This window comes from Dromiciops gliroides, chromosome 4, assembly GCF_019393635.1.
Source record: "Dromiciops gliroides isolate mDroGli1 chromosome 4, mDroGli1.pri, whole genome shotgun sequence".
Taxonomy (NCBI): Eukaryota; Metazoa; Chordata; class Mammalia; order Microbiotheria; family Microbiotheriidae; genus Dromiciops; species Dromiciops gliroides.
In genome coordinates this window covers 415,982,659-416,003,353 of record NC_057864.1, presented here as the reverse complement: position 1 = coordinate 416,003,353, position 20,695 = coordinate 415,982,659, and the positions used below count along the sequence as shown (strand labels likewise).

Below are 20,695 nucleotides of genomic sequence, written 5' to 3'. Positions count from 1 at the left end.
CAGTGTCTGGCAGGTAGTAAGCACTATATAAATGTTAGTTGTTGTTAATTCTCATCTACAGGCATCCACTGAAGTAGCGAATGAATTACAAGAGTCAGAGTCAGGAAGATCTGAATTCAACACCTGCCTCAGACATTTACTAAGTGTGTTAAGTGTCATTTAATCTCTGTTTTAGGTTCCTCAACTGTTAATAGTACCACCTACCCTCACAATGTTGTCGTGAGGATCAAATGAGATATTTTAAAGGTACTGAGCCCAGTGCCTGGCACAAAGTCAGGGCTAAAGAAATGGTTATTCCCAACTTCTTCTCAAAGCTAGAGCTTTCTGAACCTACGATTCTGCCAATGGTTCACAGGGAGAAAATGTGTCCTTCCCGGGAGAGAATCTGTCCTTCCTGAGAGAGATGGCGTTTTCCCGTGGAATGATGGCCTCCAAAGCAATTCTTACTCTTGGAATTTTGTTCCTGGGGACTTCTAAAGGAGGGGACTGACTACTCAGGTTGTTTAACCTAGCGAGGCTCCGCCCCTGCCTACTGACCCCGCCCCCCAGGCCCTGCTCTCCCCCGCCTCCGCCCTGCCTACAGGCCCCGCCCTTCCCGAGGCTCCGCTCTGGTTGTCCTCCGCCCCTCTCTTCAGGCTCCGCCCCACCCTGCCTCAGGTCCCCGGAAGGCGAGATCCGCTCCCCCCACCCTCAGCCCTTTTCCAAGATGGCGGTGGCGGCTCTGTCCTGGCTTCCAGGGCGGCGGTGAAGGGGGATATGAAAGAAGGCCAGGTATCGGGGATTGGTGGCGTCGAGGAAGGGGACTTCAGCCCAGGTCCGAGATGGGGAGCAGAGGGCGAGGAAGCCCCTAAAAGTCAGAGGGTCGGGGGCGAGGGGGCAGTGAGGGACTGGGGGAGGGGGGATGGAGGCGGGGGCGTCGTCAGCTGTCCCCAGACAGACGGGGGCCCGCAGGGGTCATGCAGGAGAAGAGGCGAGCGCTGGGGAGGGCGGCCGTGGGGGGGGGCGGGGAGGCTCTCGGTCTTCCCTGGACGCCGCCACCCTGCGCTGGGTCCGCCCCCTCCAGGTGAGCTGGCGCTTGCTCCCGGATGCTGGGGCGCCGGGGCCCCATCCTCCCCTTCCCTCACCCCTCTTCCCCTAGCTGCCTCTCCAGCTCTAACCCCCCTGCGAGTCGGAGTGAGGGTGGTCCCCGCTGCCCCAACATTCCGGGCTCAGGGGGCTGCCGATCACTCCGGCTCCCCAGTGGCACCTGCCAAGCTGGGGAGGGGAGGGAGAGGGGCACGAGAAGGGGAAGCTGGTGCTGCTCTGCTCCTCTGGGCCCAGGACTCCCAAGCTCTTACCTCCTGGGGCTCTGCTTTTGCCAGGACTCCCATCCCCCTCCTTCCAGCTGGGGCACAAGTTCATCAAATGAGTACCCTGAGTCCTTGGTCCCAAACTGGTCTGTCCTGTTGGGAATGGGGGAGGGGAGGTATTTAGGAGTTCTCTGGGTCCTAACCTAAAAGCTGAGATCTGGCTTCTAGGGGAAGGAGACATTCCACTCCTACTCAAATTCCCCAAGGCATCTGCGATCTCTCCCTTATCCCCTCTCCCAGACCCCCATCTACCACATTCACCTCCTGGAAAACAGACTTTTCCCAACTCGGGAACTGTCCCCCAGTCCAATTTCTCCCCTCCCAATCTTATTTCCTTAATCCTAAAGAAAGCTAAAGACCTGTACTTTGTCTTTTCCTGAGCAGAATCCGTTTGTCCCTTTTGATCCTATTGTTAATAACAGTACACATTGATGTAGTACTTTCAGGTTTCTGCACAGCAATCCTGTGAAATGGGTAGGGTCAGGATTATCATTCCCACATTACAAGCCAGGAAACTGAGGCTCCAAGTAAAGTGACTTGCTCAGGGTCTTACAGGTAGTAAGCATCTAAGCCTGGATTTGAAGTCAGGTCTGACTCCAAGTCCATTGCCTCATTTCAGGACACCAAACTGTCTTTCTACAGATGGAGAGAACTTTTCTTTCTCCTCTTTCCACCATGCCCAACTTTAGATGATGCCTCACAGACCTACCCCTCCAGAGCCCCCTGGACCCCCTACTTCCCTTCAGTCGACAGCCTGAGTCCGTCCAGGTGAGTCCTTTCCTCTCCGTCAGTGTCAGTGACTCTTCTCTCTTAAAAGAGCTGTCTGGAATTGACTCTATGACATTCTCTGTAGGGATGGCACGGGGAGAATTCTTGGAGGTAGGGATTGGGAATGGGAAATGTTGGCAGAGGTCTGGTGGGAAAGTTCAGCTTGGACAGGAAATAGTAGGTATTTCTGGGCCTGTTGGAGATCTCCTTCTGTCCTTGCCTGGGTTTTTCCTACTCGCCTTACTTAGCTCCCATTCCTGTTATTCTGACCACCTCTTTTTGCCTGCTGTGTCCTTACTTTCTGCCCATTTGACTGTCCTGAGCCTGTTTCTCTGCTTTTTGTCCCCAGGACACTGACTTTATCTCAGTTACTTTCACCTTGACCCCCTGGTTTCCTGCATCTTCCCCTGCTTTGTCCCTCTTTACCTCTTCTCAGACGCCATCTCTTTCTGCCCATTTCTAGTCACACTCCAGGATGTTTCGTCGGATTCTAGATCGGCCTTGCACTCTGGCCTTGCTTGTGGGCTCCCAGCTGGCTGTCATGATGTACCTGTCCCTTGGTGGTTTCCGTAGCCTTGGTGCCCTGTTTGGTCGAGACCCAGGCCCCACCTTCGATTATTCACGACCTCATGACGTCTATACCAACCTCAGCCGCCTGCCTGGGGCCCCTCCTGCCCCAGGGGCTCCTGTGGCTCCAGAGGCTTTGCCCTACTGCCCTGAGCGATCTCCCCTCCTAGGTGAGCTGAGAGGGAGGAAGGCACAGAGTAGGGAAAAGGGCACTGGGGGTGGGGAGGAAACATGTTTGAGTAGCCAGGAGAAGTGGGTCTGGAGGCACAACCTAGAAAGATGAGGTCCAATAGGAGATCTGAGGATGGCATGGGAAGAAGAAATGGGAAACTGAATTGAGTTCTGGTGGAACTCATTGTATCTCATTTCCTGCTTCTTTCTCACTTTCAGGGTTTACCATGTCCCCAGCCCTAGAAAGTTCTCCCCTCACAGATAATCCTGAGTATTTGTCCAGTAACCTCCCCGCCTCCCATACTTGCTCTCCCCATCAGCTGGACCCCGGGTCAGAGAGGAGGGTCCTGTAAGTGAGGAAATCAGAAGCTAGATGGAACTTTGAGGTTCAGGAGCCAAACTCTCAGCTTGATGAATGTCTGTCCTGTTTTTAAGATTCTCCAGGTGTCAGAATTTCCAGAACCTTTCTGGAATCTTAGGTCCAAAGCAAGATGAGGCGTAAGCTCCTCTGACCTTACTATTCTCCTCCAAACAGTGGGTCCTGTGTCAGTGTCCTTTAGCCCCGTGCCATCCATGGCACAAATTTTGGAGAGGAATCCTCGAGTAGAGCTAGGGGGCCGCTACCATCCAGGGGACTGTGAGCCTCGCTCTCGAACCGCCATCATTGTGCCACATCGGGCTCGGGAGCCCCATCTTCGTTTGTTACTCTACCACCTGCATCCTTTCCTGCAGCGTCAGCAGCTCGCCTATGGCATCTATGTCATCCACCAGGTACCCTCCCAGATGCTCCTTCATACTCGATGTTGTTGGCAACATTTCATAGGATAGCAGAGCTTTGGGGCCGTTTCTCTGTGTGTTATATTTCTGATACATCATTGACTGCGTGACCCTGTGCACATCCCTTAACCTCGCAGCACCCCCAGGAAACTTTCTGAAACTCTAAACTGACAAATAGTTGTTTTATCCGCACTGGTAGTGTGACTTCCCTACACTCAAATAGTACTGGGCAGCTAGGTGGCACAGTGGATAGAATGCCAGGCCTGAAGTCAGAAAACACTCATCTTCTTGAGTTCAAATCTTGGGGCAGCTAGGTGGTGAAGTGGATAGAGCACCGACCCTGGATTCAGGAGGACATGAGTTCAAATCCGGCCTCAGACATTTAACACTTACTAGCTGTGTGACCCTGGGCAAGTCGCTTAACCCCCATTGCCTCACCAAAAAGAGTTCAAATCTTGCCTCGGATGCTTTCTAGCTGTGTGACCCTGGGCAAATCACTTAACCCTGTTTGCCTCAGTTTCCTCATCTGTAAAATGAGCTGGAGAAGCAAATGGTAAACCACTCCTATATCTCTGCCAAGAAAAGCCCAAACAACTGAAAAGCAACAATGTAGTGAGGTGTGCCAGTACTTCTTTTCTTTTACCAAATTGTAGTCATTGTGTATACTGTAGCCCTAACTCTGCTTTATATTTCCTATTAGGATAATGAAATTTAATCAGATAAAACTCCTGGAGGGGAGACTAAAACAGTGCTTCTCAATGTCCACCACTGGCCGATTTCATTTATCGCCCTTCTCAGGGTGATTATATTCTTCCATTGGCCTTTCTTTGTTCTGTTTTCATGCCTTCCTTGACCATTCCCAATGATGCCCTTCCCTTGTTTCTCAGGCTGGAAATGGAACATTTAACAGGGCAAAGCTGCTGAACGTGGGGGTTCGGGAGGCTCTTCGTGATGAAGAGTGGGACTGCCTGTTTCTGCACGATGTGGACTTGCTGCCTGAAAATGATCACAATCTTTATGTCTGTGACCCTGGGGGGCCCAGGCATGTTGCTGTTGCCATGAACAAGTTTGGATATAGGTATGTGTTTTAATGACTCGGGATTTGGAGGGGCAGGGGGTCTAGAAGCAGCAGGGATACTAGTGCTACAGTTTGGGGTGGGTGCCCAGGGGAACAGATTTGGTTGGGCAAGGGATGTTTTCCCTTTGTGCTTTATGAGTGTCTCTGTTTCCTTCTAGCCTCCCATATCCCCAGTACTTTGGGGGAGTCTCAGCTCTTACTCCCGATCAGTACCTGAAGATGAATGGCTTTCCCAATGAGTATTGGGGTTGGGGTGGAGAAGATGACGATATTGCCACCAGGTCAGATTGGTTGTGACCCCAGGACATCTCATATCTAGTTCTCTGAGTCTCTCCCCGTTCTTCTCCTCTCCCCCCGCCCCCCCCCCCCCCAGCTTGCTTCTTCTAATCCACCCAGACTCTTTAGGTCACCTGCTTCCCTACTTGCCCTTCTCCACTTTATTCCCTGCTTCCACTGGGGCCTGCCCTTTTCTCTCCTTTTGTTCCCAGTTCTGGCTGGCTTTGTGCCTGTGACAGAACCATCTCCCTCTAGCGCCAGAAAGGGACCCTCAAGGTCATGCCCTCTTACCTTTTGCTAAGATTATACCTGAAAACCCTTTTGTGGAGGGGTGGGCAGGATCAGGTCTGCCCTACTTTGAGAATTCCAAAGATGGACATTATAAAGCGGTTTATTATTTTAAAGTCTTTACAAAGAGACCATATTGCCTGTGTTTGAAATCACATTGCTTGCTGACCCCACGCCTCTGCTGTCATCTGGTCCCTTCTCCCACAGTCATATGAGAGCATTAGTGGATTATGTGCTCCCTGTCCTGGATTCATTTCTTCTTCTCCCTGCCCCCCTCAGACAATTTGCAAAGACCAAGGTTTAGAATTCTGTTGCTGTTTTGTTAACTAGTCACTCTCCCTGCACCGTTGAACTTCCAAAAAGTTCCTTTATCCGGGTCACTGGTCATGGTATGCCTCATAGCTCCAACCCGGGTTAAAGCGTAGGCCTTCTGATTGGTTCTTGAATGCCTGGGTTTGGCCTTTCTTTTCCTAACACAGGACTTGCAGCTGGCCTTTTTCAGACCTCAAGGGCAACTTCTGGTTTGTGAAGGCCTTTTAGAAATGAGGGCAAAGAGGTTGAACAGCAATACCTGCCAGGCCCATAAAGTGCCTTAGCTTCCATGGAGCTTCAGTTGTTTTCTTCCCTTTTATTCCACCTCTTCTTCATTCAGAACATGTGTTCCTTTTCCTAGTTTCCCAGTCATAATCTTTTATCTTTTTTATAAGAATAAAAACCCTTTGAAATACTCAATAATTGTTTCGTAGTTGGCTATTGTAAGCAGTCCTTTTCCTTGGCCTGCTCTCCCATTCCCAGATGTCTTTTTCCCTATTCCCAGACCTATCTACAATAGCAAGGCAGCTAGGGAGTGCACTGGAGAGAGTGCTGGGCCTGGAGTCAGGAAGATCCAAGTTCAAATGTGGCTTCAGACACTTGCTAGCTGTGTGACCCTGGGCAAGTCACTTAATTGTTTCCCTCAGTTTCCTCATCTGCAAAATGACCTGGAGAAGGAAATGGCCAACCACTCCCATAGCTTTGCCAAGAAAATCCCAAATGGGGTCAAAACAGTCAGACAGGCCTGAAAAACTGAACGAGATAGGTTGGCAGCTGTCTACCCTTCTAATACCACATTCTCCACCAGGGTTCGTCTAGCTGGGATGAAGATCTCTCGACCACCCATCTCTGTGGGACACTACAAGATGGTGAAACATCGAGGAGACAAAGGGAATGAAGAAAACCCTCACAGGTAGGGGCTGCGGGTTAGAGAGGTTTGTACTTCGGTTCCCTTCAGGTGTCTTAGCTCTTGACTTCTGATCCCCAGGTTTGACCTCTTGATCCGGACACAGCGATCGTGGACACAGGATGGGATGAATTCACTGACATACCGACTGCTGGCTCGTGAATTGGGCCCACTTTATACCAATATTACAGCAGACATTGGGGTTGATCCCCGTGGCCCGCGGCCTCCCTCAGGTCCCAAATTTCCACCTGGCTCCTCTCAGGCCTTTCGCCATGAAATGCTACAGCGCCGGCCCCCAGCACGGCCTGGTCCTCTGCCTCCTGCCAACCACACTGGTTCCCACTGACAACCCCTCAGCTCATTTGAGATGAGAGGGTGTGTGTCCTCTCCTGGTCCCCTTTCACTGCTGCCTAAGGGGGTTACCTCTGCTGTGCTGGAGCTGGGCTCCTGCAGCCCTTGGAGGGCCCTACTTCTGAGTCCCCCAAGACAGGGCACGTGACTGTGATTCATGGACGTGTTATACATAATGCTGACTCTTCACCTCTGTGGGAGTCCCCTGCCACTAGGGTAGGAGTAGGTTTGGGCCCTAGGGTTCTCCTACTCCCCCCTCACCTCCCATCCCCAAAAGAGGGCTCAGGTATGACCCTCCTCCCTGGGCCCCTGTGAATATTTATTTTATTTATGGCCCCTGGGGGAATGTGTCAGTTGGGAAGGGCATGATTCCTCCCCTTCGGGATTCTCTTCTGGGGTGTCTCTCTCCCCACCAGGTCTGTCTGGGAACCCTGGGATTTTTATATATTTTCTAATAAAGGACTCTGTTGTGTCTCTCCTTTGCTGTCTTCTCTAACTCATTTACCTAGGTTTTGGACCTAATCCCAAGGGCTGGTCTCTCTTTGGCAGGGACAGGAAGCTTATCATGGGAAAAACAAGTAGCTACTATTCAATTAGAGCAGTTTTATTAGTCTTGACTGGAGTCCCTGGCCTGCAGGGATAAGAAAAAAGGCTATAGGTCAAAGGTCAGGCATGGTGTTCAAGACATGAACAGCAGCTCGACGCCCACTCTCGATGCAGTCATTGACTGACACACCTTCATAAGATGCTCCAGCTAGAGTCAGAGGCAGTTGGTGGTTGGCCAGGAATTGGGCAGCTACCTCTGGAAAAGACAAGGTACGGGCAATATTATAGTTGAATTTTTACTTCCTGACCCTTTGTCACTGTGTGTGTCTCCCCCTCTTCCACAACTTACCTAGCCTCTGCCAGTGGCCTAAGGTATACTGGGGAATGCAGCTCTAAGGAAAGAAGATCGAGAAGTGAGGAGCAGCTTCCTAATGTGTAATTTAAGATTCTAAATGTGGATTCTAATCTGTTCCCCCAGTTTTGGGGGAAACTGACTAAAATCACTGATAAAACGAGTTTAGGTTTTTAAGGGTTTATTGGAAAATAGAAAGAAAAAGATTGAGAACAGAATTCCAACAGCCTGGCATTCCTATCTTTCCTCAAATTTCCTGTGAAGTCCTCTGCCGCCACCACCCAGTCAGGAACCCAAAAGCGAGAGAGCTCTCCGCGCAGGCTCCCTTTCCTCCTTCCTGTCTCCTCCCAGAAAATAGGAGGCTCCTCAAGTTGATTGGCTGGTAGCCTTGATAGACAGCACCCATGAGCAAACGTCATTTCCTGACGCCAAGGAAAAGCCACAATGTCTCAGACATTTTCCTCATGGTGGAGCTTTCCCACAGCAAGTCTCCAGTAGGTGGCATCATTCCAATCATTACACTAGCCATATCCCCTTTGCCCCTCTACCCTAACTTACCTTGTGTAGGCTGACCAGGCTTTGAGTTGGTGGCTTTTTTAGTCCCAGCTGTGTGACAACTGCTTCCTGGGCTTGTTGTTGGAGCAGCTCCTGAGGTAACTTGTGCCCCCTGTCCTCCAGTGCTTGTAGCCATGCTCCCCCCAGCATCACCTGAGCACCAGAAATAACACCAAGTCACCTGTCTCCCCCAAAGCCCAACATAAGATCTCTTTAAATAGCAGGTCATCTGGTCTGGGCTCACGGCTTCAGCTAAGTTTGTCTGCTTTTAAAAAAATCAATCATTCCTTCTTTTTTTTTTAGTGAGGCAATTGGGGTCAAGTGACTTGCCCAGAGTCACACAGCCAGTAAGTGTTAAGTGTCTAAGGCTGGATCTGAACTCAGGTACTCCTGAATCCAGGGCCGGTGCTCTATCCACTGCGCCACCAAGCTGCCCCTCATTCCTTCTTTAGAAAAGTCCAGTGTGAGCTGAACCAGCCGCAGCAAGTAAGTGGCAGAAGTGGGGACTAGCTCAGGTCTTCCAAGCTCCCTCTGCTGCTCAACAGCCCCCAGCCGGGACGCTTCCTTACCGTTACTCTAAGGCTAGAAGGGCTCCCATCCTGTTCAGGGAAGGCAACAGAATCATAGACAATTCCCAGGACGCCAGGGTCTTCCGAGGACGGCACCAAGTGTCCAAAACCCTGGGAAAAGGGCAGGCCTGTCAGCAAGGCAGGGTCTCAGACACCCGTTTCTTATTCCAAAGTCCCAGCCCTGCTTCCTTTTACCTGGACGGGCAGGTGAACCTCCTGATACTGCAAATTCACCACAGCCACAGAGACAGCACGAATAGGGGCCAGGGCCTGGGCCAGAGGAGCGGCCTCAGAGGGAAGCAGCTCACTTAGTACTGCAGGGAGAGAAGCACATGGTCATTTGGCACCTTGGTTCCTGACAAGTCCCTGCAGGAAAAGAGAGATGACACAATAAAAGGCCTGCTCCTCAATCCCACCCCCAGAGAGTGTGGAGAATGCTGCCCCACCACCACCCAGGGGGAGCACCCTCTCACCCCACTACCTGCAGCAGGGACAGCACTAATGATGTGATCAGCCTCCAGGCTGCTGTCTCCCAGAGACACCTGAGAGAGACAGAGACAGGAAGCAGATGGGAAGTTAGAGGGATAACTGAGATCTGGGGGAGTGGAGAAAGGCCTGTACTCTACAGCAGTGCCCTTCCTACATTCATCTTCCCTCACAAACATCATGTTCTGATGTTCACAGTCATGTGCCTGCACATCGCAGAGAAGATAGATGCCCCTTACTGAAACTCCTGTTGTTCTCACATGCACTTTTCATCCTAGGGACATATGTTGGGCTGTCTGCTTAACAGGTATTCAGAGTTTAGGGACCCTGGGTCAGAACCAGGAAAAGAAATACTTAAGTTGAGATCAGTAGATACACAGTATTCTTTGTCCTAGTTAGTCCACTAAGCAACAGAGGCAGACCCAATGAGAAACAGACACATCCACACAGACCCAAGGGGTGAGTTCTCTCCAGAACCATTTTTACCTGCCATCGACCTGACTGGAAGTTGAGTCCACAAACTGGCTGACCCTTCAGAACAGTGACTCCTTTATGAATCAGGTGGGTGCCCAAGGCCTGGGGCAGTGTCTCCAGCCCTCCTCGAAGAGACCACTGGCTCCAACGCTCAGCTCTGGCCTGACTAATCAGAGGTGAATCTAGCTGGGGGCTCTGCCCTAGAAGAGTCAGGGAACATTGGTTGCAGATTTTTCCAAGTCTCCCCTTTAGCTCCAGGCTTCCACCCTCACCAATTGTCCCCTCAGGGTCACACCTCCTCACCTGTACCCAGCAGCAACCCAAGCAGAATAGATCGGTGAGTCTGCTCAGCCTGAAAGAGACTGGGGAAACAGGAGCGGACACTGAGCACTCGACTATCTCCTGCGAATACTCCTCGACAAAGACTGTCCATAGCAATGGACGCCACCTTCAGAAAAAGACAGGAATGGAAAAGGGGTCAGGCCTTTGGTTTTCCACGGCTTTGCATCCTAGCCTTCCCTCAACAATAGCTTTCTTCCCAAACAGAAGAAGGGTTGGTTAAGAATGTTCACCTCAGGGGCAGCTAGGTGGAGCAGTGGATAAAGCACTGGACCTAGATTCAGGAGGACCTCAGTTCAAATCCAGCTCCAGACATTTGACACTTACTAGCTGTGTGACCCTGGGCAAGTCACTTAACCCCAATTGCCTCACCAAAAAAAAAAGAATGTTCACCTCCAGGTTGGGGCTTTAGTTTCCCATGGCAAAGGTGTGTGGTGAAGGTTAGTAGTGGGGGAAATGTTCCCAAAGGATGTGGATGGGAGACTTGGGTGCTAGACAGTGGGCATGGTGTCCTGGTATTGGGTTTCGTTTCAGAAAAGAGAATTTAAGGGAGCTCTAGAGTGGAGTCACCTCGGGTCCCAGGCGCCTCTCTGCAAAACTGTGAACAGTCTCATCAGGTTCCATGCCTCGAGGAGTAGTCAGCTCCCTAAGCCCAGCCCAGAACAGGGGCTTGGTAAAAGGAGGCGAGGGAAGGAACAGTCCCCTGTTTTCCAACAGAGAAAAAAGTGCAGGATGAGGAAGGGTCACCTGGAAAGGCTCCTAGACCCGAGAGTATCATTTCTACATCACAGGGTTTGACATACGGAAATCAAGGAATTGGAAGCTAAGGAGAATGAAGCAGAAAATGGGGCGTGGGACCTGCTGAAGGAGAGGGGCAAAAAAAGTTTTCTCAACACAAGGGTCAGGTAGTCAAACTTACCTGAGGCCGGTAGGCAGGGGATGCAAGGTCCCCCTCACATACAGGAATCGGTTTTGAGCAGCAGGATGGTTCCCGGGAACAGGCAAAATTGCAGAGTCCAAGCCAAGCTCCGAGACCTGCCCTCAACACCCGCCCCACACCCACACCCGGCAATCAGAAAAATTAAAGGAAGAGACCGAGCCGCGAGAACAGCGGAAGGTGGGCGGGGAGGGGCGGGGGCTGCAAGGGGGGGAGGGGTATCTTCCCTTCTCTTAAGCACCGGGGAAATCCTTCCCCCCTCACAGTGATCAGGGCGGCCTCTGACTACCCCCTCACCATGAGCAAGGTTCTGGCTCCTAACTCTCCGGCAGGACGGATTCCTCGGGGTCCAAGTTCAAAGATAGCTCCATCGTCCCCTCGGACTGACTGAATCCAGCCCCCGAGGCGCTGGCTGGCTTCGATCAGGATCACCTGGGGGAGAGGGGCGGGGGAGACCCACGGACACGAGCACGGCCCCCCCTCACGGGCAGCCCGCCTCGGGGTGCGAGGCCCACTGAGGGCAAAGTTGGGGTTCATGGGGGGAGGGGGCTGCGGACCGCAAGCTTGCGCTTTTCGAAAGAATGGGATGGAAGGGGGGTGGGGGTGGGAGTGGAGTCGGAAAAGACGGGCCGGGGCTGGGTACTTACCTTGGGAGGCCGAGGGGCCCGGCTCAAGTGGTAACAGGCGGCCAAGCCGCTGATGCCGCCGCCCAGCACGGCCACGGTCCGGGCCATCGGGGAGCCTGAGGAGAGGGAGGGAAGTGGCGGCCGCTGCCGAGGAGGCTCGCCTGTCCCCCGCGCCCGGGGCCGCCCCGCACGTGGGCAGTCTGCCCCACACTGGGGGCGCCCCCTCCCCGGCCCACAGCGTGCGCCCGACCCTTCACCACCGGGACCCTTCCACCCGCCCAGCCGGGGCCGCTCCTGGACCCCTGGGAAGCCCGCAGCCCCAAGACTCACCGAGAGAAGCCCGGACACAGAATGAGCAGGGGCAGGGGGAGGTAGGGAACAGGGGGTCGCTGGGTACCGGCGACCCCGCCCCCGCGCCGCTGGCCGGGGAAGCAGATAAGGGCCGCGCCCCCCGCTATCTGACCCTGCAGGATCCAGGGAGGCCCGACCGGAGGCTCAAGTCCCAGCAGGGCGGGCCCCGACCTCCTCCCATGGCCGAGAGGCCTCCCGTTCCCTCAGGACCTCGGCGGTCCCTTCTGGCTCGCCGTCCACTCACTCTCGGGAGGCTCGCCCCGGGGCGGGGTACTTTCGTCGGTTCCGATTGGCGGAGTCAGAAACCCCTCCGTAAGGCTGTACCAATAAAAACGCCGAGTCACCGGGCTTCTGCTACGGGGGGCGGGGCCAACTGCCGGCGGGTTTTTTTTTTTTAACCCGTCCGTGCCCGGCCGCACTAGGGCTGCAGGTCAGAAAGGTAGCCCGGGAGAGCCAGGGGCCCCTAGGGACGGCGGGAGAGCGGGAGAGCGCCCTCGGGGACAGGGCGCGTGGCGGAGTAGCTGGGGCCACCGGAGGCCGGGACCGTGGGGAGAGGGCTCCATAAACAGCTGACTGATGTTAGCAACAGGCCGGGCCTGCGGGAGGCAAGGGCGCCGGGCAACGCAGCGGGTGTTTGTCAACACGGAGGGGCCGACCGGGCCCCCAGGCTTCGCAAGGACGCCCGTTGGCCCTGAGCCCGAGGGTCGGCCTCCGACCCTCCCCCCCCCCCCACCCCACACAGCCCCGCGGATCTCCCGGCGGTCAGTGGAGAAGGACACGGCCTGGGCTGCAGGGATCCGGCAGAAGGGCCCTTTCCCCGAGTCTCCACCAGACACAGACACTTGGATTTTTTTTTTCCTATTAAATTTATTCACAAAAAGTGAGACCGCAGCGGGAACGGGGGCTGTACATGGGCAAAAGGTCGGGCAGCTCTGTACACGGGTCTGGGAGGCCGGGAAGCCTCCAGGGGTCAAGGGGTTGTTTTTGTTTCTGTTTTAATAAAAAAAATACAGGGGAGACAGCCCCTCCCAGATTAAAAAGACACAAAAATAGACGTCTCTGAGGTAAATGGGAGGCCTGGGATTTATGGGCATCAAGAGGGCTTCACAGGTCCCGGGACTTGGAGGGGGGTCACAGGCACCGCGCCGGCTCCTGCATCAGCTGGTAGAACAGCACGTAGCCCTCACTGGATGCCACTTGGTTTTCACTGACAGGGGAGACACTGGGGGGGGGGCGGCAGGTCATCGAGATGCTGGTGGTCCAGTGCCCCAGGCACCAGGGGAGAGCAGAAGAATCCCAGCCACCTAAAAGCCAGATCCTCCTCCCTTTTCCCTCCCTTCCCCAAACTGGTTCCTGTTTGGGACTTGAGCCTCACACACGAGTGTGGGGGAAATTCTGAGATAAGAATTAGAGAAGAGGGGGAGGCTAGGTGGCGCAGTGGATAAAGCACTGGCCCTGGATTCAGGAGGACCTGAGTTCAAATCAGGCCTCAGACACTTGTCAATTACTAGCTGTGTGACCCTGAGCAAGTCACTTAACCCTCATTGACCCACAAAAAAAAAAATTAGAGAAGAGTAGTTCTCACCGAGAGTCATTGTAGACATGCCAACCAGTCTGGCCCCGGCAGAGGGCTGTGTAGTGACCATAGTGGACACTGCCCGAGTGGTTGCAAAGGGCATACAGCTGGTACACAGGACTCCCTGTGGAGTTCAAGCTAGTTTAGATCTTCCCCCAGGACTGCCTCCCCCTGGTCTTCCTCCTCCCTCTCAGGTAGCTCCCCTTCCTTCCCTCTCCGCCTCCTAGGGAGCCACCCAACCACACTTACCAGCTTTATCACTGGCAAAGTCCCCTAGGCTCAGTCGCTGCAGGGGGAAGTCAACACCAACAGAGCTTTTTTTAATAGAGCCTCGAGATGCAGAAAACCGATTCAGGTCTAGGCACCAGTTAAGGATCATGGAGGGGAAACAAGGTGGGAGGTTGGCAGACTAAAACTACTGACTCTCCACGAAGAGCACGGGGTGGGATGTCACACACAGACCCACTTCACACCCTCCTCTTAAAGCAATCCCTCCAGTATGAAAGGGTATGAAAGGGCCCAAGGAGAGAGTATCTACGGAAACTACAGGCACCCTCACAGAGCGGTGAGGGAGGGGAGGGGAGAAGTGGAGAGGCCATTCCAAGGGCAGGATACGAAGCACAAGGATCCGAGGGAATCTCTGCACAGTTAGCTTCTTGGTGCTTCGTGTTCTCTGCCGACATCTGTCACACACCTGCATGGGAAATGAAGCTAAGGTGTTCCAGATCCTAAACAAGTCAAAGACATCTCCCTTTATTTTAAGGTGTCTGTGCTCTCCCTTCATCCTGGCATCTGTTCCTCATGGGCCCCCCCCAAGAATAATCGGGGCAACTAGGGAAGCCTCTCTCAGTTCCCCTTTCACTAAATATGGAAACTCATTTTTCCACAGCTACATACCGGGGCATTCTCTGACTCCAATTCTTCCTCCTTGGTGAAGAGGCTGAAACAATCCCGAAGAGACACCTTCCCCCCAGCAAACCCTTTCTGGAGAAAAAGGGAAATACCTAACCTCAATCTGACCGCCTCCAAACCAGGACTCACCCAAGATGTCACACATCACCTTCAGGTACCCTCCCCCCTTCCCCAGGGGGCCAATGCCCTCACTCCAAACCTAAAGGAGTAAGGGAGTAAGTTCAGTAAGGTCCAAGGATATACAATAAAAAGTGCCAAGTGATACAAGGGCAAAGACAGATAGGTGCTAACTCATCACTACCAGATGACAGAAAAACCAAAGCAATGAAAACCCAAGATGGCAGGCTGGGGACGGGGTCCATTCACCTCCTAAATCCTCACCTTAGGGATAGGCAGGGACAGGTCGCAAAAAACCTCAAAGGTCGTGGATCGATACCCACAGGCCTGGCACTTGAGGCAACTTTTCAACTGGCCAACAAACAGGTCTAGAAAACAAAAGGTATCAGGGAGATACGTTTTACGCCTGAAACTCTGAGCCAACTACCAAATGCCCCACCCCTGAGCACCCCATTTCTATTGCTAATATTGGCCCCCAGCTTTTTATACTGCCTCCCAGTCCCACTTCCCCATTTCTCCACCTCGTCCCTATTATGTTCTCCCATTCACCCTGCCTTCGTACCCACGATTTTGCTGTCCTCTCGATCCAAGTAACGCTTCCACATGAGATTGGCTCGCTCGTCGTCACTGTCACAGACCATGAAAACAGCCCTGAGGCCCCAGGAAAACAGGGCACCAGCCTCAGGCTACCCTCTCTTGCACTATAACAGGCCCCACTCTTAACCGACCCCATGTGAGCCTTGTGCTCTTTTCTCCCTCCTTGCTTCTTCACTAACCTTGTAGGAGGTAAGGGCATTACGGAAAGTCTCATAGGTCAAGGAAGATGAAACAAAGATAAAGACATGAACACAGAGAGAGAGAGAGAGAGAAGGCTTTTCTTCTGTTGCTCATTTCTTCTACCCCATTTCTGAGGTGCAGGAATCCTTAGCTCTCTCTTAACCCTTCCATGCTTAGTCTGCTCCCTTTCCCTAAAAGCTTCAACCAGGGCCACTCCCCACTCTCCCCTCAATTCCTTTCTGTAACCTCACCTTCTCCCCACTTCATTCCATCCCTGCCCCTTTCTTCCCAAATCACTCTTGCATTCCTGCTTCCTCCCCACCTCCAGAAAGAGTCACTTCTAACCCTGCATTCCCAAGTCTAATGAGCTTACAAACAAGAAAATGTGGGTAAACTAATAGATTTGTAAGGAAGGGAGGGACATAGGGTAAGAAAGAAGGTTCTCCCCTTACCTCAGCTCAGGCTCTTCAAGGAGGGCCCCCCCTCGTCGAGAGGGGGCTGGGGTATCAGCCAAGATGGGTGGGGCACGTCGGCCCCTCCGGTTGATCTCTAGATGTAGCCGCTCCATGAGGAGCTTCAGGAACTCCTGGGCATCCTGCTGGCTATAGCCAAACAGTGACTGGCGGACACTGACTCTACCTTCCCTGTGCCCCCTCCCCAGACAGCATCCCACACCTGGATATGGATTAGCTATGATTTCATGAATGACAACTTAGGAAGCCTCGGGTCTTACCTCTGCTTGGGGTTGTTGCCCTGCCCTGTCCCACCCCTACCCCTCACCAACCTGGCCAGAGGGAAGCTCTTCTGGCTCCCAGACCCCCACCTGTATCCGGAGAAGGAAGGGACATATTTCTGGAAGACGGTGCGGAAACGTGTAGGGTTCACAGCTTCACAGGAGTCAGGATGCCACAGAGCTCCCAGCACATCTGCAAAGGCTGTTATGGGATGAGGGACAAAGTTGAAACAGTGAAGAGGGAGCTGGGAAAGGGGCACTAGAGGAGAGAAGTTGTCTCTGGGATTAGGGGACATATGGTGGGGCCAGTTACATGTATTTGCTGACGAAGGTGGCAGTGATATCAAGGGTAGTTTTCAAAGGTTGGAGAATTTGGGGTGGAATAAGCAAAGGGACTTGCTGGGCTAGGAATAAGAAGACCTATATTCTAATGCTGGTTCAGCCACTTACTAGCTGGGCAATCTTGGGAAAGTCATTTAATCTCTTTGAGCCTCAGTTTCCTCATCTGTAAAATGAGGATAATACCTGCTCTACCTACCTCACAGGAATATTGTGAATCAAATGAGATAACAGATGTGAAAGCAATTTGAAAAACTGTTAAGCATCACACAAATACAAAATGCTAGTATCATCAATCACAGATAAAATAATAATAAAGTGTATTACTATATGCTATTAATACGGGGAAAAAATAAGGCTATGGCAAATGAATCAGGGTACGTTCCCCTACCTTCAGTAAGTTCTTGTTGGGCCCGGCCCCCACCAGGCACCTCTTGCCGAAAGTCTCTCCGAAGACAAAAGTCTCGAAGTGGTCGTGTGCTGCTCAGACACTGTAACACGGCATTCAGGAAGCACTGTGGAACACACCAGGCCCTCCAGTCAGGCCCACCTTCAATAGGGCAGGCCCACTCTTCTGCTGATTTCAAGTCATTAGTTTGGGCACTTTCCTCCCCTTTTTCTTGTTGCCAGGGATTGAGGGGCACTCACCGTATTACCCAGGTTCCGAAGACCAACATGGCCAGACCCCAAGAGCAGTGTGTGATGAGCCTAGGAAAAGGGTAAGATGCTCAGCTGAGGACTCCCAGATGCCACAACAGAAACCCTAACTTCCCCTTCCAAGAGAGCTGACTCTCTGGGTCTCCTTTTCCTATCATGACTTCTACCCAGTCCCTCCACAGATCCCTTTGTCCCCCTACCTCACTGGCCATGAGCAGTATCCCCAGCACAGCTGTGTGCATCACTGACTCTGCCATAGCTGTGCCTCCTCCTAGCCCATTCCGGTTCTGCCCAGCCAGTCGGCGCTGCAGTTCTCGGGGCAGTTCCCCTAGCACCGGCATGACCCCCCAGTTGCCCCCTGCCTCCACCCTCCTGCCCCTGTGACCCCCTCCTGCCCCCGTGGCAGACTCCCTTGCTGGCCCCAACTATGCTTAGTTCAGCTAGCACAGCAATAGCTTACTCAGCTATCCCATGCTCCCACAGATATTCCTAGCCCCACCTTAGCCCCAGAGATTAATTAGCCACAAGCCAAGAGGTAGGGGGGGGTGGAGAGGGGAGGTCACTGGGGAATGAAGGGCATAGGGACTTAAAGAAGAATCCCAAATAGCTAAACTGAATCCCTAGAGGCTGATGCAGGACCATATGGTAGGAGATTCTGAAGGGCCTCAGGTGTCCCAGAAAAGGGTCTCAAGAGCCCAGTAAGGGGAAGGGAGAGAAGGGGGCTATGCCAGTTAGCACTGCCTACCTAGGACATGAAGAACGATGGAGGAGTGGGGAAAGGGACTGAGAAAGAGGCAAGAACAGGGAGCCCAATGGAGTCAGAAGCCCAGGGGTATGGGGGAGCTCGGTCTATGTAAAAGAGTCCTCACCATCTTGTCATCAGGGTGGACAGACTCCAGGGGCCGGGCAGACGTGAGAAAGGGGCCATGGGTGGGATGGGGCTCTGAGCGAATGGTTATCAGGGTAGGGGGGCCAGCGAAGCCGCCAAGTCGACGAAGAGAGGTGCTGCGTCTCAGCACCGGAGGTTCAGGCCGGAGGGTCAGGCGGCTCAGCGCGGCCCCGAGCTCCCCGCAGCCTCGATGTCCACCTAAAGCCCCTACCGGCCGCAAGTCCCCACTGCTCACAGACTTGGAACGAGCCAGGTTAGTACGGGACGGCAGAGGCAGGGCCACAGTGGGAGGTGGTGAGCCGGGCAGGGGCACTCCATGATCAGCCCGGAGAGGGCCCCTGGGACGCGGGGTTGAGTTTCTCCCCCGCCCCAGCTCCAGCTTCTTGAACCTTTCCTCAGGGGGTCCGGGCCGAGGGGGCAGTGGCCTTAGCATGGGGTTAGGCGCAGGCGCTGGGCTTCGGCGCTCCTTGCTCCTCGCCCTGGAGCCGATGGGTAGCTTGGCTCCCACCCGAGGCTGGACACTGATGGGCTGTTCACGGGCCCGGCCCAGTCGGTGCTCCGAGGCCTGGGGCATAGTGGAGACCCGGGGCAGGCCCTGGGAGGAGAGGAAATGGTCAGCCCCAAGATCCCTCTCGGGGGTGGTGCCCATTCACATTTGGACTGACCTCCGGGAGGCCGGGTTGATGGCTGGGCATCCTCGCTCCAGCTCTAGCTCCTCACCCCATTCACTGCCCGAACTCCTTGGCACACTTGCCTAAGCTCCCCCCGGGGCAACACAGCCACGAGCCCCAGGCCGTGCTAGGGGCTGGGGTCTCGCTCCTGGCAGGGGTCGTCCCCGACAGGCAGACGCGCTCCTCTAGGTCCTTCGGCCCATGCAAACGGAACGGAAGCCCAGGGAGCCCACCCCACACTCAGCCCCGTCTCTCGGACCTCCAGCCCCGGCCCGCGCCACCTCCCTCCCAAATGCGCCCCCTCCCCGCAGAGAAGCACCCCCTTCCCCCTAGGTGCCTCGGCCCAGGGCCAGGCATGTAGTCGCCGCTGATTGGCTGCGGGTGCAGGAGGCTCCCGGGCCGCCACGGACAGGCCGGCGGCCATCCTCCCACTTCAGCGGCGGCGTCCCGCCCCCAGCCCAGCCACGGTGAACGCGGCCCTCCCCCGACGCCGCCGCCGCCGGCAAACGGGCCCGTACCCCCAGACCCCGACGGCGCTCCAGCGGCGGGAGGGCAGCATCACCTCCCCCCATCCCCCTCCCACCCCCGCGGGCCCTCAGCCTGTACCTGTCCCCAGCGAGGCGGCAGGGGGCCAGGCGGGCCCGGGCCCCAGTTCAGGGCCACCCCCTCCTGCCCCAGAGAACCCCCCCCGCGGGCCCGGCTGCTGGCCCTGCCGCCGCCGAGGCCGCTCCCGCCGCAGGCGCCACCGCCATCTTTGTTCCTCCCGCCCGGCGCCCGGGCCCGAGCTTCAGCCGGGACGAAAGCGCCTGCGCAGCGCAGCATTCGCTCGGACAGCCTCCTTCGCGGTGCTGGCGTCGCCCCGCCCCTTGCGTCCCGCGGTGGGTGCCATGGAAACGCTGCCAACTGTAGTAGCTGAACCCAGAGCCGGACGTCTCCAGGGCCTTGGCTGGACCGCAGGGCCCGGGTTCTCTGACAGACAGGGAACTGCAGGCTGCCGGGCCCGGGTAGGGGGAGCTGTCAGTCATTAGGAGAGAGTGGGTCTTTTCACCCAGGTCTCATCTCACCTGGTCAAACCAGAGCCGGGCCAGGAGGGGCCGGAGGTGCAGCAGAGGCCAATCCTCCCGTCTAAGCGAATTCGCTCATTCACTCACTTGGGAAGTGCCCACTGGTGTGCAAGAGCCTGCTCTCAGATGACACTCTGTGGGGGTGCGAAATCCAGACATAAGTGGCTGGAAAATGCAAAGTAGGGTTGAGCAGGGACACGAGAGATTCAGTGATCTCCGCCAATTGCTTTTTCCTGAAGCTTTTTCTTCCCTGGTTCCTTTCTAATGACAGTACCCCATCTTGAACTCAGACCTCTAGGACTCTCCCATGTAACAAAGGCCTGTGCAGGTACCCAGAACGAACCAACAACACATTGGCCATGTAAGTATGTTCCTGCCTCATTCCACATCCATCACCTCTGACAAGGGGGTAGGGGGCTTGTTCAATGTCAGGATTGGTAACTACATTGAGAAGACATGCCATATCTTTTGTTGCCGTCTAGAACAAAACTTCTTAAACTGTGGATCTCGATCCCATATGGGGTTGAGTAACAATGTAGGGTTCCCAAAAAATTTGACAGTAAATGTTTGGTCTGTGTACCTATTTGTGGGGGTCGAGTAAAAATTTCTCAGGCATTGGGCAGCTAGATGGCGCAGTGGTTAAAGCACCGGCCCTGGATTCAGGAGCACCTGAGTTCAAATGCGGCCTCAGACACTTGACAGTTACTTGCTGTGTGACCCTGGGCAAGTCACTTAACCCTCATTGCCTGCAAAAAAATAAATAAAAGAATTTTAAAAATAAAATAAAAATTTCTCAGGCAAGTGGAAAAAGTTTTAAGAAGACCTGGTCTAGAAGGCTGTTGTTCCCTTGGTTCTAGGTAACTTGCATTACTTCATGCACA

General features: G+C 54.2%; 3 protein-coding genes across 12 annotated transcripts; 1 reads left to right on the top strand and 2 right to left on the bottom strand.

Annotated features, from left to right (window-relative positions):
• Window positions 1-640: 640 nt before the first annotated feature.
• B4GALT3 (beta-1,4-galactosyltransferase 3) lies at window positions 641-7,323 on the top strand. 6 transcript variants are annotated; one of them, XM_044004968.1, is made up of 8 exons: window positions 641-771; window positions 1,992-2,117; window positions 2,581-2,854; window positions 3,391-3,626; window positions 4,520-4,710; window positions 4,869-4,991; window positions 6,395-6,499; window positions 6,575-7,323. In XM_044004968.1, the coding sequence occupies exons 3-8, from the start codon at window positions 2,593-2,595 to the stop codon at window positions 6,837-6,839; spliced, it is 1,182 nt and encodes a 393-aa protein (XP_043860903.1). In that variant the 5' UTR covers window positions 641-771; window positions 1,992-2,117; window positions 2,581-2,592; the 3' UTR covers window positions 6,840-7,323. The 6 variants fall into 6 exon arrangements, with proteins under 6 accessions (XP_043860903.1, XP_043860902.1, XP_043860904.1 ...); XM_044004967.1 differs by having other exon boundaries at window positions 648-771; window positions 2,039-2,117; XM_044004969.1 differs by having other exon boundaries at window positions 690-771; window positions 1,969-2,117.
• Window positions 7,324-7,413: 90 nt separating this feature from the next.
• Window positions 7,414-12,345, bottom strand: PPOX (protoporphyrinogen oxidase). Of its 2 annotated transcripts, XM_044004965.1 has the most exons (13): window positions 12,059-12,344; window positions 11,750-11,844; window positions 11,400-11,534; window positions 11,085-11,200; window positions 10,736-10,868; window positions 10,130-10,274; window positions 9,839-10,026; window positions 9,348-9,408; window positions 9,062-9,180; window positions 8,867-8,977; window positions 8,301-8,450; window positions 7,740-7,782; window positions 7,415-7,646 (listed from the first exon to the last, which is right to left on the bottom strand). In XM_044004965.1, the coding sequence occupies exons 2-13, from the start codon at window positions 11,834-11,836 to the stop codon at window positions 7,504-7,506; spliced, it is 1,431 nt and encodes a 476-aa protein (XP_043860900.1). In that variant the 5' UTR covers window positions 11,837-11,844; window positions 12,059-12,344; the 3' UTR covers window positions 7,415-7,503. The 2 variants fall into 2 exon arrangements, with proteins under 2 accessions (XP_043860901.1, XP_043860900.1); XM_044004966.1 differs by lacking the exon at window positions 11,400-11,534 and having other exon boundaries at window positions 7,414-7,646; window positions 12,059-12,345.
• A 581-nt stretch (window positions 12,346-12,926) lies between these two features.
• Window positions 12,927-19,481, bottom strand: USP21 (ubiquitin specific peptidase 21). Of its 4 annotated transcripts, XM_043963719.1 has the most exons (14): window positions 19,357-19,481; window positions 18,060-18,674; window positions 17,182-17,241; window positions 16,925-17,048; window positions 16,285-16,396; window positions 15,914-16,063; window positions 15,461-15,490; window positions 15,247-15,311; window positions 14,949-15,052; window positions 14,553-14,639; window positions 14,271-14,349; window positions 13,905-14,012; window positions 13,665-13,779; window positions 12,927-13,301 (listed from the first exon to the last, which is right to left on the bottom strand). In XM_043963719.1, the coding sequence occupies exons 2-14, from the start codon at window positions 18,651-18,653 to the stop codon at window positions 13,211-13,213; spliced, it is 1,719 nt and encodes a 572-aa protein (XP_043819654.1). In that variant the 5' UTR covers window positions 18,654-18,674; window positions 19,357-19,481; the 3' UTR covers window positions 12,927-13,210. The 4 variants fall into 4 exon arrangements, with proteins under 4 accessions (XP_043819654.1, XP_043819655.1, XP_043819657.1 ...); XM_043963720.1 differs by lacking the exon at window positions 15,461-15,490; XM_043963722.1 differs by lacking the exon at window positions 19,357-19,481 and having other exon boundaries at window positions 18,060-19,043.
• Window positions 19,482-20,695: the final 1,214 nt, after the last annotated feature.